This window comes from Phyllostomus discolor, chromosome 6, assembly GCF_004126475.2.
Source record: "Phyllostomus discolor isolate MPI-MPIP mPhyDis1 chromosome 6, mPhyDis1.pri.v3, whole genome shotgun sequence".
Classification (NCBI taxonomy): Eukaryota; Metazoa; Chordata; class Mammalia; order Chiroptera; family Phyllostomidae; genus Phyllostomus; species Phyllostomus discolor.
In genome coordinates, this window is record NC_040908.2 from 50,971,411 (window position 1) to 50,984,691 (window position 13,281).

At 42.6% G+C, this 13,281-nt stretch overlaps 1 protein-coding gene across 1 annotated transcript; it reads left to right on the plus strand.

Annotated features, from left to right (window-relative positions):
* LOC114498586 (uncharacterized protein C2orf78-like) lies at positions 1–6,761 on the plus strand. The gene is made up of 4 exons (XM_036029961.1): positions 1–7; positions 3,094–3,858; positions 4,705–6,264; positions 6,376–6,761. Exons 1-4 carry the CDS (start codon positions 1–3, stop codon positions 6,759–6,761), a joined length of 2,718 nt encoding a protein of 905 aa, XP_035885854.1.
* Positions 6,762–13,281: the final 6,520 nt, after the last annotated feature.

The following is a 13,281-nucleotide window of genomic DNA, read 5'->3' on the forward strand; positions in this document are numbered from 1 at the left end:
ATGTCAGGTAAGAAAAGAAACTTTTTAAAATTTTGTATTAGATATTTTTGGCCCTAAATTTAGGAGTAGTAAATTTAGACTCTAAACAGCATGGATAAGGGGGAAAAATATTGATCTAAAAATCTGGAGACTTAATTTTAGTTTTGATTTCAACATTTACTAGCTATGTGACTTTACACAGGTAACTGAATGTCTCACAAAATCTGGTTTTTCCTCATCTACTACCTTAATATGTTAGATTGGCTGTTCTTTCTAATCACTTCCTTTCTAATACTGAGTCTTAAAAAGACATCCATATAAAAAGTGAAATCAAGGCTTCCTGAGACGGTTTCAACAGAAGTAGATTGAAAACATAGGTGATATAAAAAACTTTATCTATGTAAAATATATGTATGTAGAATATGTATATACACACACACTGGATGTGTCATGTGTAATGTTTTCCCACCACTAACATTTCTGCTCCGGGATTTTAAATTGAGTGCCATTTAAGAAGTAATATATATCAGTTTTTGGAGTTTTCTATCCAGACTAGGTGAGAAGAGAAAATAGGTAGAGAGGATGAAGAGTCCTGGGCAACAGGAGGGACAATATTTAAATGAAGGAAAGTTGAGGAGTATGTTTATCAGCACAGGCCAACAGGAGGAACCTAGAGGGAGGGGGAACTACAAGAATGAAGGAGGAGAGCGTGGAGGAGCACTCAAGAACAAAGATGGTAGTTTGTGATGGAATGTTGAAGGATACCAAAGATTTTAAATTAAAGCAGAAATAGCATAGGGTAAAATCTGCTCAGAGTAGGGCAAAATAAAGGTGATTTTTAGCAAATGCTTACATTAATAGACCAGAAAGGAAAGTAAGGCCAGAACAGGGTACCACTAGGCAAAGGAGGTACACAAAAAGTCACATTCCGTTGTCTGTGTTTTTCTGTCACCTTTCTGAAAACAGATGGCATTTGACAGTTGAGTGTAACATTTAAAAACTACATTTTTGAAATGTTTCCTATGATCACTATGAAATTGGTTACCTAAGGTGCTGGAAGAGACAGCATTTTCAGTGTTGCACTTGATTTTTAAACCATGTAGATGTTTAGTCTATTAAAAATAAATATTTTAAATGATATATCCTAATTCAAATCAGAAAGGCTAATTCTTTTATATGATATGTTCTGTGATAAAGCTCATTTTCATCTTTTTTTTTAAAGATTTTATTTATTTATTTTTAGAGAGGGAAGGGAGGGAGAAGGAGAGAGAGAGAAACATCAATGTGCGGTTGCAGGGGGTCATGGCCTGCAACCCAGGCATGTACCGTGACTGGGAATCGAACCTGCAACACTTTGGTTCACAGCCCACGCTCAATCCACTGAGCTATGCCAGCCAGGGGTGTTTCATCTTTATACTTATTTTCTTCCTAACACAGAGAACATACTGATAAACTGCCACCATACCTTTTTAAATCTTAGCTACCTAAGAAGAAAAAGAAAAGTCAAGCCCCACATGTCTAATTCACATTTATCTAGAAACAATTTTGTGGGGTCTCTTGGGGATTCCTACATTAAGTTTTTCTAATGGGAATCTGGTGATGATGGTTTTTAAGGCTTTGGGTATGACACATTCCTGGATGTGGAAGGTCATTATAACCTAGGTTTTAAGATAAATATAAAAAGCTTCATGATATTTTATAGTGTTCTCTTGTGTTTGTTACATGGCTATATTAATTGGAATATGTATTTCCACTGGACTCACTATCTGTTACTTGCCGGGTAATATTCAGATGAACATGAATGAGCACATTAATGGAATCCCTTTATCCTTTGTTGTCTTCTTTATAGCTGTTTTCACTGAAATATTTGTCTATATTGGAGTTACCTGTACATCCACACTTATTGCATTTTGCTTCTTGTTATGCAATTTTTACTGATATGTCTTCTCCATCCCTATGTATAGCTGGGAATTCCTTCAAAATCACCTTTCATTCTGGGCTGTGAATGGTTACACCAAAATGATGTAACCATCATTTTGGTTACAGTACACACTAAAATAAAATAACAATGTTCACTTTTATAGTATTGCATGCATAAACAGAACTTCATTTATTATTAAATTTTATTATGTTTTGATCCTACTACACTCCTCAGTTTTGATATATATATATATATATATATATATATATATATATCTTTTTAGTGCTTTGATATGTTTTTCATTTTTTTCTTTGATATTTAAGAACATATACATCACATGTAATATACCACTTGTTCATGTATGAATTATTGCTGCTGTTATTATTACAAGTACTTTATAGAGGAGTAGCCTAAAGCTCACTTCTTTTGAAAAACACTTCTTGAGAAACACACTCTCACATAGTCATTTTGAGAACAAATCAGAAATAAGGCTTCAAAAGGGTAAGAATAACTTTATATTTACCAACTGCACTGAGCTACATGTGAATTCTAAGAATAACATACAAACTGGTCAGACAAAATGAGACACTGAGATTATAACGGCAAGAGCCGTACTGTTTACTCTTGGACAAAAAAAATCACCTATAGTACAGGTTTTATTGCTCCCAGTTAATGGTTGTGTAATACTCTGAGCACAGTCCTGTCAATGCAGTCAGGATGCTATGTGGCCTGGGAATAATCTGACATAATGGGAGAACTCTACAAGTCTGTCTAACCTCTCTGAGCCTCAGTTTCCTCACTCAGAAAATGAGAATGTTAGAACACAGATTCTCTGAAGACCACTAGCTCTAAAACTATTCAATTCTAGGAAATAGCATACAAATCAACACTAGTGCAGCCTCAAGAGAACGACAGGGCAAGGAGAGGTTGCTTCTAGTCTGGAGAACAATATGTGAACCACATAAATTGGGGCTTCTGCACGTTTTTGCTAAGTTGGGAGCAAGGGCAGTGAATACAGAGAATAGCAAACTGCTCCAGCACTCACAACACAATGAACTGATTTGTAATACTGCAGTGAGTATTGGTATTAGAAGCTTACTGATAGCAACAGTCTTAACATAATGGTATTCTTCAAAGACAGTGAGAGTTCATCAATCTCATTGATTTCTTCATGGCTCTCTTGTTCCCTACAGAGAATTTCCAAAATCCACCATTCCTTGGAAATTCAGATTCTCTGCACCTCTCTCTTCCTCTAGTGAGCAACACAGCTTCCCTAACAGGCAGTGTCTGCAATTTCTCCAGGGTCCTTGCTCCAGCTGTCAGTTCAGCATGGCTATCACCATCAGCCTCTGGCACCTCATTCCAACCACTCATGGGCAGTGCCTGCCTTAACCAACATTCTGGTGCAGCTATGTTGTCTAGAGTTGCTGTCCAGAGCCAGATATCCGTCTCAGCTGCTTCCAATCCTGGTACTTTTGAGTGGGCTATCACAGGAGGCTCTAAAAAAAAGTCATCATTACTCAGAGACTTCACTGTGACTGTTGTTGACCAGGACACAGCTGTTTCTTCCATGTCTATGGCATCCCAGTATGATACCACTTCAGATGCCAACAACATGACCTCTCTGTATACATCACTTTCTGCCCATCTTGTTCAGGTGGCACCCTTTCAGATTCCTAGTCAGGGACATAGCCTGTCACTCCCCTACCAGGAAAGAAGTCAGGGATATTACTGCAATCAAGGCCAATTGGGGCCTCTGCCATCTGGAGAACTCAGCCCCTATCTCCAATCCTATGGCTCTGTTGTTTCTTACACGGAGAGCAGGGCCTCTGTCCCTCAACCAGAGTTGGTCATGGTACTAAAGGAGATTCAGCCCACAAATATGATACCACCAGCCTCCATGTCAGGAATCTACTCTTCTGTGTCTGCTCAACCTACAACACAGACAAGTTTTCAAGGTGAGTACATACAGTAAGAAAAAAGAGGAATAACATGTTCAAAAACAGGGCCAGTCTGTCACTGGGAAGTGGTGAGTCCACAGATAGGTAGAATTTAAGTGTTGTGACTTTGAGAACTTACTACTCTCAGTCAGCACTCTCCAATTGCAGAGTCTTCATGAGAACACCTAATAGAGGAGGGAACGTAGAGCACTGAAAGGCCATGTTTGCTCCATGTATGAGAATCCCAAGAGTGGACCAAGAGATACCACCCTTTTCCCTGCCCTACCTGATTATTCCCCCGGTACTACCACACTGTGATGAACTCCCTTCCCTGATTGTTTGCCTTGGCCTATTTGTAAAGGGATTTCAGAACTCATTGCAACCATGCCAGTTTCACTGTCCCTCACTTCCTTGGTTTACACCAGGATTTAAGACCTTGTGTTCCAAGATCACACCCAACCAGGCAGGCTAAGTGTCTGTGCTTACCCATTTCATCAGGAAGAATTCCATTCCCTCTCATACTTTGTGGTATGAAGTGTTTTTCTTCTGTCAGGGCAGTAGAGAAAATTAAAAGGATTCTAGATGAGATGCTAGGGTTGTAAAACATTTAAAGATCACATTTACTTTTTATTTGACTCAAAACAACGCTATGGAAAACAAAGAAAACCATGGAACAATGACATCCGATGACCATCAGTAAGAAGTAGAACTGTTGCCCTCTAGCTCTTAGTGCAAGGTGCCATCCATGATCCTTCAGAGGAGCTAGTAGAAATGCCTTCCCCTTTGTTGTTAGGTACCCGACAGGGGACATGGGGAGCATATTCCTTCCCAAGGACTGACTTTTTTCCCTTGATTCCTTTGTAGTGGTCGAGAGTTCCCTGGGGATAGAGACCTCCCTGGGACTGCAACCTCCAAGCCAAACATTTTGTCTACCACAAAATCCAGATTTCCCTAAGTCTTGCACTAGCAAAAATACCCAGAAACCAGAGAGCAATCCACCATCTGTGTTTGGGGACATTTCAATAGTAGTTTCAGCCCAGAGTTCTAGTAATCTCCTGGCACTGCCTCCATCTCCAAGCCAAGAACAGGAAGAGAATAAGAATTTGGATGATATTAACAACAACCTTTCAAAGCCTCTTGATGCCTACTATTTTCCAATAGGAATCCAAGATTCTCCACTGCTCCCCTTAGAAGTGCCTGATATTCACCAGCTCCTGGCTAGCATTGATCCACTACTCTCAGAAAAGCAGCCTGATTGTGAAAATGATGATCTGGAAAAGAATAGCCTGAGTCTTAAATACAGTCCTAAAAACAAAGAGACACTTGAATATGGGACTGAATATAATGATAGCTTTGCAGACATTGCTACACTGGTACAGGATATTCACCTTCCACAGGTCTTAAATTCCTTGGATGACCTTGATCAATCCAAAGGTCCCAAGGAGGTCAAGATAAAAAATACCAGAGCCCTCAAGTTGAACGAGCTGCAGGAAAACTCAAGTGTCATTAAAGCTCTTGATCAAGCTAGGAAGAACAAACATAAAGCCTCTGAGACCATCAGTGGAGCTCCCAAGGACAAAATCAAACGTGAGAGCCCAGATTGCGTGTGCTTGGGAGAGGTGGGTATTTGCAACGCTGCAGCCAGTGATGGAGCCCCTGAGAGCACAGCCAAGCATCCTAACAGCAAGCCTCAGAAAGCTGCATCCAGTAGGAACAGAAAAACTAAGAGTCATGGGCAGGAAAAGAACAAAAGAAACAACGACAATTCCAAGAAAGCCGGAGAAAGCAGGCAGTCAGGGAAAAAACTCAAGACAGAAGAGAAGTCAACAATTCCCAAGATGAAGAGGAAGAAGAATCAGCCTGAGTTGACCCAAGAGACCTTCAAAAAGCCTCGGACTCACCTAGGTATGCAAATGCTGGAGTCTGTGCAAGTGTTTCATGCACTGGGGAAGAGGCTTGATAAGAAAACTGAACTGTCTTCCTCCCAGGTCTTGGGAAGCTCAAGCAAGCCCATATGCCCCCAGTCGCCCCCACTTACCAAAAGATGGCTGGATACCTTGAGTGAAGGCAATGATCTTGAGAAAACTCAACTCACATGCCAGAAACCAGATGGCAGCGCTGAAAAAGAATGTTCATCTCCATCTCAGCACAAGCTGCCACCTCCTGGCAAGGTCAAGTTGGTACCTTTGCCTTTTCTTAACTTGGACAAGCCTCAAACTCGACCAGTTCCTCGCAGGCCACTGAGTCTGGCATCACGTCGCCCTGCTGTGGCTAATCCTGGTCAGCCTGGTTTTAGCTCTGCTCAGCCTGCTGCAACCAATTCATCGGGACCAACTCCTGCATCTTTGACAGGTCCTGCCAGACCAGACCAGCCAATTTCAAGCAGCTCATCCCAACCAACTTTGACCAGCCCTGCTAGGCCTGGTTCTAACTCAGCTCCACCTGAAGCAGTCAATTCATCCAGACCAACTCCTGCACCTTTGACAGGACCTGCCAGACCAGCTTGGTCGCTTTCCACCAACCCATCTAGACCAGGTCTGACCAACACTACCTGCTCTAGTGTCCCTCAGTCTGCTGCTCCAAGGCCTGCCACCTACAAAACATCAGCTTGCACTTCTTCCCAGAGGGAGCCCATTAGAATTGCTGTGACCAAGCCCCTGACCCCACCAAGGCCTCAAAACCAATATCTACTCCAGGATTTCGCCCTCCAACCAAATCCGTGGAAGAAACCCACTGTCCTTGGGCCAGTCATGTCAAAGCCCATCACAGATGAGCAGAGGCCAGAGCGGGAGGCCATGAAGAGGATGGCTCAGCTAGAGCGTGAGAATGCTGCCAAATACACCTCTTTGGGGAAAGTGCAGTATTTCATTGAAAGGGAAAAAGAAATGGAAATTTCTCGATACTATGGCTATGCAATATGAGATGTTCACATGGTTGGTGCCACTTTGCATACCAATATTTTTCCATAGATACATAGACATAAATTTCTCTATTATATTTTAAAACCTAATAAAATTGAATAAGAAATGCAATAGACTTAATATATGAGTAATAAAAAGACTTCTGAGTTTTGAGATGCTGTTCACTGTGGTTTCTCTTTGGTGAGGGTACATGAGAATGAAATACTGGAAGGTGAGTGGGAGGTTGAGAGGTAAGGGGTGGGAACTGAGAAAAAGGAAGGAAATTGGTCCATAGCTCCAAAGGCAAAAAGAGGAGAAATGTTCGGGGAGGGGGGGGTTATAATTAGAAGAAGGAGGAGGGAAAAGGGTCTGAAGTTAGGGTTAAAAGAAAAAAAATTGAATAGGGTTGAAGATGGCAGAAGATGACCCTTGGTTGACCAAAAGAAATGTAAAATGTCTCCCGTGGAGGCTGGCCTTATGTCTCATGATCAACAGATAAGCATATACATTAGAAAACAGAACAGGATGTATTTCTCCCATCCAAGTATTAACCATGCCCCGACCCTGCTTAGCTTCCGAGATCAGACGAGATTGGGCTTGTTCAAGGAAACATTTCTAAAAGGCTTGGATTGTTTAATCATATACGATTGTAGCTGGGGAAGGTGAGTACAAAACGGGACAATCCACCAGATGAGTGGCAAGGACTTAGAGTCGTCCTGGGGGCAGTTGATAACAGGGCCCTGGCCAAGAGAACTGTTGCAGCAGGAGCTCACCCAGAACAGGCTGTGGGACATAAACCACCACTTACTCAACCCCTGTGCACCAGACCCAGAAACACACTAGTTCAGGCAACCTTCCCCACAACACGCAGGCCAGGGTCACTGTGCCACTTTACTTGAGATGTTTACCCAAGGGCTGAGGTCACATTGCGTGTGGTGGCGCTGAGCCTCAGTTTGAGCTTGTCTCCCAAGTCTTTAGTATTTTCAGGGCCTGGCCCTCAGAGCACAGCATCAGGACGTTACCAGTGGACGAGATCAAACTCCAGGAGAAGCCTAAGCATTAACGGTGGGGCCATCCAGGGCCTCCTCCATGACCCCGGTGGCACGTGCCTGCTGGTCTGAAATCCGCCAGCAACCGAAGCCCACCAGAAAAATCTGAGGGAAGCGTCTGTTGCCCTGGGGCCAGAGCAACAGGCACACATGCGCACTGGCGTGCCGCTCGAACAGCCCCTCTACTCAGGCGTCAGTTCAGAGGGGTTTCGTGGGCGGCCTCGCAGGGGCAGGGAGAGAGAGTGGGAATCATCATCATTTTAAATTGTTAGTGTGCGTTTTAATAATCACTTTTATTAAGACAAAATTTGCATTCTTTCAAATTCGCAGCTTTGAACTGTGAACTCAGTGACATTCCATGTAATCACAGTCCATGCAGCCATCGCCATCACCTGTCCCATAGCACTTTCACCAGCCCAAAGGGAAACCCCTCAACCAGTAGCAGTTATTCCTTGTTTCCTTCTCCCTCCGGCCCCCGGCAGCCACTGGTCTGCCTCTGCCTGGACCACTGTGACTTTTCCAGAGATTTCACATATGTGGAGTAAAACAGTATGTGACCTTTGTGTCTGGCTTCCCTCACTAAGCATGTTGTCAAAGTTCATCCGTGTTGTAGCGTGTGTCAGTCCTTCGTTCCATTCATGACTGTGCAATAGTCCACTGAATGGGTCTACCACTTTGTTCATCCTGTCATCGGTTGACAGACATCTGAGTGGTCCCCACTAGCCTTTTACATCTACTGAGAGTTCATTCTCTTCCAGCACCAGCCTACCTTAATCACCCCATTTAACAGATGAGGAGACAGACTTGGGGTGTGTCAAGTGTTTGCCCAAGGTTAAGAGCTAGCAATTGTGGGAGCTGGGGTTGAACTCAAGCAGGCGGACTTCAGAGGTAGCAGATTCACATGATGGAACTTGGAAAGGTACAAAAGGGTTTTCAATGGACATTCACCCTTTTCCTGAAGTTCCCCAGACACCAATTTCCCTCTGACCTTAGACACACTATTTTGCTGTGCTGTGGATGTTTCCAGAGAAAGTGCTTACACTCTAATATATATTTTTCACAATTTACAGGTGAGTGTGTCCCACTAGTTTGAAATAATGTCAGTTTTATGATATACTAAATGCCTGTATGCATTCCTATTACCTTTTTCAGAATTATCCTGTTTTTTGGCCTGTCTTTCATATTTGCTGCTTCCTTAGATTCCCTTTTTTTCCTTTTGATTTCAAAAAATTTGATTCTTTTCTCATTTGTTTCCCTTCAGTCATCGTCCATTTTGTTCATTTGCTCTTGTATTAGATTTAATTTAGTCTTCAGTTCTGAAATATTTTTAATTCTGACCTGAATTCTATCATCTCACCTCATTCTGATAGGTTATTCTTTCATCCCTTTTTTATTATGGTAAAATATACATACATACACACAATTTTCCATTTAGTCCTTTTTAAGTATACAATTCAGTCACAATAAGTACATCCATGATGTCATGCAACCATCACTACCATCCAAATTTGAGGTAATTATGTCAAAACATTGAGCAACATTTCAGAAAGATACATGGAGCAGGACATGTTTTGAAAATCCCCAAACCCTGTCATGGAAATAGATCAACCCACATCGAACACCCAGGGGTAGCTTTTACCACCATTTAATGTTTCTAGAATGGCTTCATCATCCCAAACAGAAATTCTGTCCCCTTTAAATAATAACCTCTCATTCCCTCCTGTACCGTGCTCTTGCTTCTTCTGCATTGTTTTATTGAATGTCTTTTAGCTCATTGTGAAATACCAGGTTACTTTTTTGGTTTGGGGGGCCCTCCTATTCTGACTTGTTTCTTTTGCAGACGAGATGAAATTTCCGCTCTTCACCCTGCTCTTTATTTTCCTTTTCCCATGCTACCTTTGTATGGGATTGATCTCAGTCCTTGTCTGTTATTTATTTTTTAGGTAAAATTAGTTTTGATGTACTTAGAAAAGGAGGTGAGGTTGAAGACCCCTCTCTTAACTTTCACAGAACTTTTCTGTATTTACTTTAATGTAGTATTCAGAAATGTGGGACTTGCTATTTGAGGTTTCCTGGCTCTGTTCCTCATCTTTATCAGGATATTTTCCTCTTGAGTCTGCAGTTCCTCCCTGCATTCTCTCCTCTGTGTGGGCCACCTCCTGGAAAGGTGCTCTGGCGCTCAGTGTCAAGGTACAGTGTCTGGACTGCTCCAGTCCTTCACACTGTTTCCCTGGTCCTTGTACTTACCCAGTTTGGGCTTGTGCAAACCCCTCCCAGTCTTAGCCGCTCTCCTCAAATAGGCCTTCAGTGCTTTCCAGTGACTACTGCTGGTGTTTTGAAGGCCTCCTGCCATCAGTCCATCAGATGCTTCCTTTGTCTGCCACTACTTCTGGTGCAGATGCTGAGACCAGGCAGTTGTGTGTCTAATCCTGGGTGAACCTTCTTACTTTGTGGTGTCTAGGATCATGGTAAATGCCATCCATGGGTATCCTGGCTGGGATGATCAATTTCCAGGAGAGGATTTAAGGGAATTCAAACACTCTGTTGCAGCACCTATTTTGCTTAAACTCTGCTCCATCCTTTGACATAAATTAGTTTTAATTTGGGGGCCTTGTAATTTTCAGTTCCTTAAACAGAGTCCCATTTGCCCTACTCTAATAGGACTCTAGGTCAGATGAGGCTTTCTGGCTCTTCGCTGCCCGACATAACACCTAATGTCTACATTCGTTCATACCATGTTTTGAATAGGAAGGCCAAACACAACAACCCAAAGGACTCATGGGTAGAGTTGCACTGTCCACCAAAGGCATAGAATAAACTTGTGGGTAGGTGGAGAGTCTGTAGGCATTCTGTTCAGGAATGTGTATCTTTTTAAAAACAAAAAACAGACAAAAGACAACAGCTGGTCCCTGTGCCTGCACATCTTTCTTCATCTCAGTTCATGGTAAAGCAACTTTTCTAGTTTCTCAGTCCAACCTCACATCCAGAACATCAGCAGCCCCATCTGTTTAGGTCTCCATTATATCTCAAACAGTCCACTTTTGACCACTTTCCTCCATATCCACCTAGCCCAGGTTTCCATCATGTCCTGCCTAGATTAGTGAGAGAAACTTCCATCACAGAATTTCCAAGTTTCTAGATTCACAGAGCCCTTGGTGTCTGAACTCTAGGCTTCAAAAAATAAAATTTTACCAGTCACACTTATTAAGTTGTTAGTTCTCAAGACTTTATTAAGCATTTATGGCTGTAGTGGGCTGGATAACAGCCACCCAAAGAGATCAGTGCTGATCCCTGAAACCGGTAAATCTTACTATTTCATTCAGGAGAAGGGTCATTGCCTGAGTGATTGAATCAAGGATCTTTATATGGGAGGTCATCCCGGATTATCAGAGTGACCTGAACCATAAATGCGATCCCTGTACCCCTGTCAATGGAGACAGAAGAAGGTTTGGTGCAGACCAGAGAGGAGGAGGTGGTGTGACAGTGGAGGCAAAGACTGAAGCGGTGCCACCACCAGCTAAGCAATGCCTGCAGCCAGCCGAAGCTTCAAGAGGCAAGGAATGAAATCTCCCCCCACAGCCTCCAGAGGGTGTGGTCCTGCTGATATCTTAATTTGGCCCAACGATACTCACTGCAGACTCCTTACCACCACAACAGTGGGTAATAAATTCCTGCTTTTTGAAATCCACCCAGTTGTGACCACTTGTTAGAACAGCTTCAGGAGAAATGTTCCAATAAAGCTATACATTGTACAATGATACAATGCTCCAACAGCAAGTAGATATTTGAAAAGTAATACATGTAAATTTAAAATCTATTTCTATTTTACTCTTAAATTAAGGGTAAAATTACCTGTGAATATGTGACCATTGGGCGCTGTACCACATGTCACACCTTAAAATCGCACTGGACCCTGACAACCTCATTTCCTATTCCAGATTAATTTTCAAGCAGTGCTTGCTTCTTATTACAGATATTGGCAAAAGCTCAGTTTCACAACAATATGAACTTATTGAAAAAATACAGCATGACCCAATGTTGAAATTATGGGCTACCCATTAGATTATCTCTCCAACAGATTATCATTGTACATCCTTAAAAAACTTAAATTACACTGGTATACCCTGTGAGTTTATGGTGGTGTCCAGGGGACTCCCCAGTGTACCCTGTGAACCATGGTCCGAATCAGCTTACCTGCTGCCACCCTTGCCTCTCTAAAATTTGTCAACACAGCCACCATGATGATCCTTTCAAAATGTACATCAGACCCTGTCCTCCTTCTGTTCAAACCCTCCCAGGGCTCCTCATTTTTCTCAGAATCAAAGCCAACATTGCGACAATAACCTGTGAGATCCTACCAACAACAAGGGTCAGAAATCATTTTCTATGAGAAGGCAGACAGCAAATATATTAGTCTTTATGGGCCAGGCTGCCTGTCTGAACCACTCAACTCTCAAATGTAGCAACTCACTCCATATACAGGGTAGGGCCCAAGTAGATGTGCAGTTGTGAGTACACGAAAGAGTTTATTCTTATGTTAGTATTTATTAATTATTGTATTACGTTCCACACAAACAACTGTACACCTTCTTTGGCCCCACCCTGTGTAGGTCAGTAGCATGTCAGACCTCACTCACAGTCACAAGAGTGGTTAGCATGAGCAGCACTAACTAGGGCAAGAGAAAAGGAGGCAGCCAGGCCAAGGCGGGCTGATGCCACACATTTCTCCCTTAGGCTTGGTACACAGCATAACCCACCACAGTGCCTTTCACACAGACCTCTTTTTAAGTGTCTCCACAATGCCCATCAGGACAGGTTGGTTTGTGATGCTTTAAGTAAATTCATCAGGAGAAAAGCATGCAATATGTCTTACAATGATAGAATCTTTAAAAATTTCACTAGGAAAAAGACATGTGGACAAAAGCAGAGCATTGATACAGGGAATGGATGCAGTCTATGTTCTACAAACATACCAATGAGTGATAAAGATGAGCTGATATGACATGAAACAAAGTGGAAAATACATTTAAGATTATTCTGTCTACTGAACAGAATCCCTGGCAGTTTCTGGAGTACCTAGCACACACATTCTGTTAATGCAAAATGAGGCCACAGCGTGTCAACTCGTTTCTCACAGAAACCGAAAAATCCACACAAATGTCCTTTTTCTGCACACTTTCACCTTGCCTATTCCCTGTTCTCCATGAATGGCCTTGACTTTCTCTAACTAGTCTCCTCTTCATTTCTGCCTGGCCTTGCACCCAAACATGGCAGACAGAGAATCCTAAAGCCCCAAAATTCTACAATGGCTGTTTGCAAGGGGGAGGAGACTACAGTAACTGCCACACTGGGCACACTTTATGTGAGAAGGAAAAGGGAGAGTACCATGAATGCCTCTGCTGTGTAAAAGGACAGGATGGCAGCATTGCTTCAGGGGCCAAGGAGCCACAGGAGGCAAAATCTGGTCGAGAGAACTGCAACCACAGGCTGGG

What these genes read in the sequence shown, in the direction of transcription:
- LOC114498586 (XM_036029961.1), top strand. An exon ending in AACACAGACAAGTTTTCAAG is followed by an intron (nt 3,859 to 4,704) that starts GTGAGTACATAC and finishes ATTCCTTTGTAG; the next exon opens with TGGTCGAGAGTTCCCTGGGG. An exon ending in GACCAGCCCTGCTAGGCCTG is followed by an intron (nt 6,265 to 6,375) that starts GTTCTAACTCAG and finishes CATCTAGACCAG; the next exon opens with GTCTGACCAACACTACCTGC.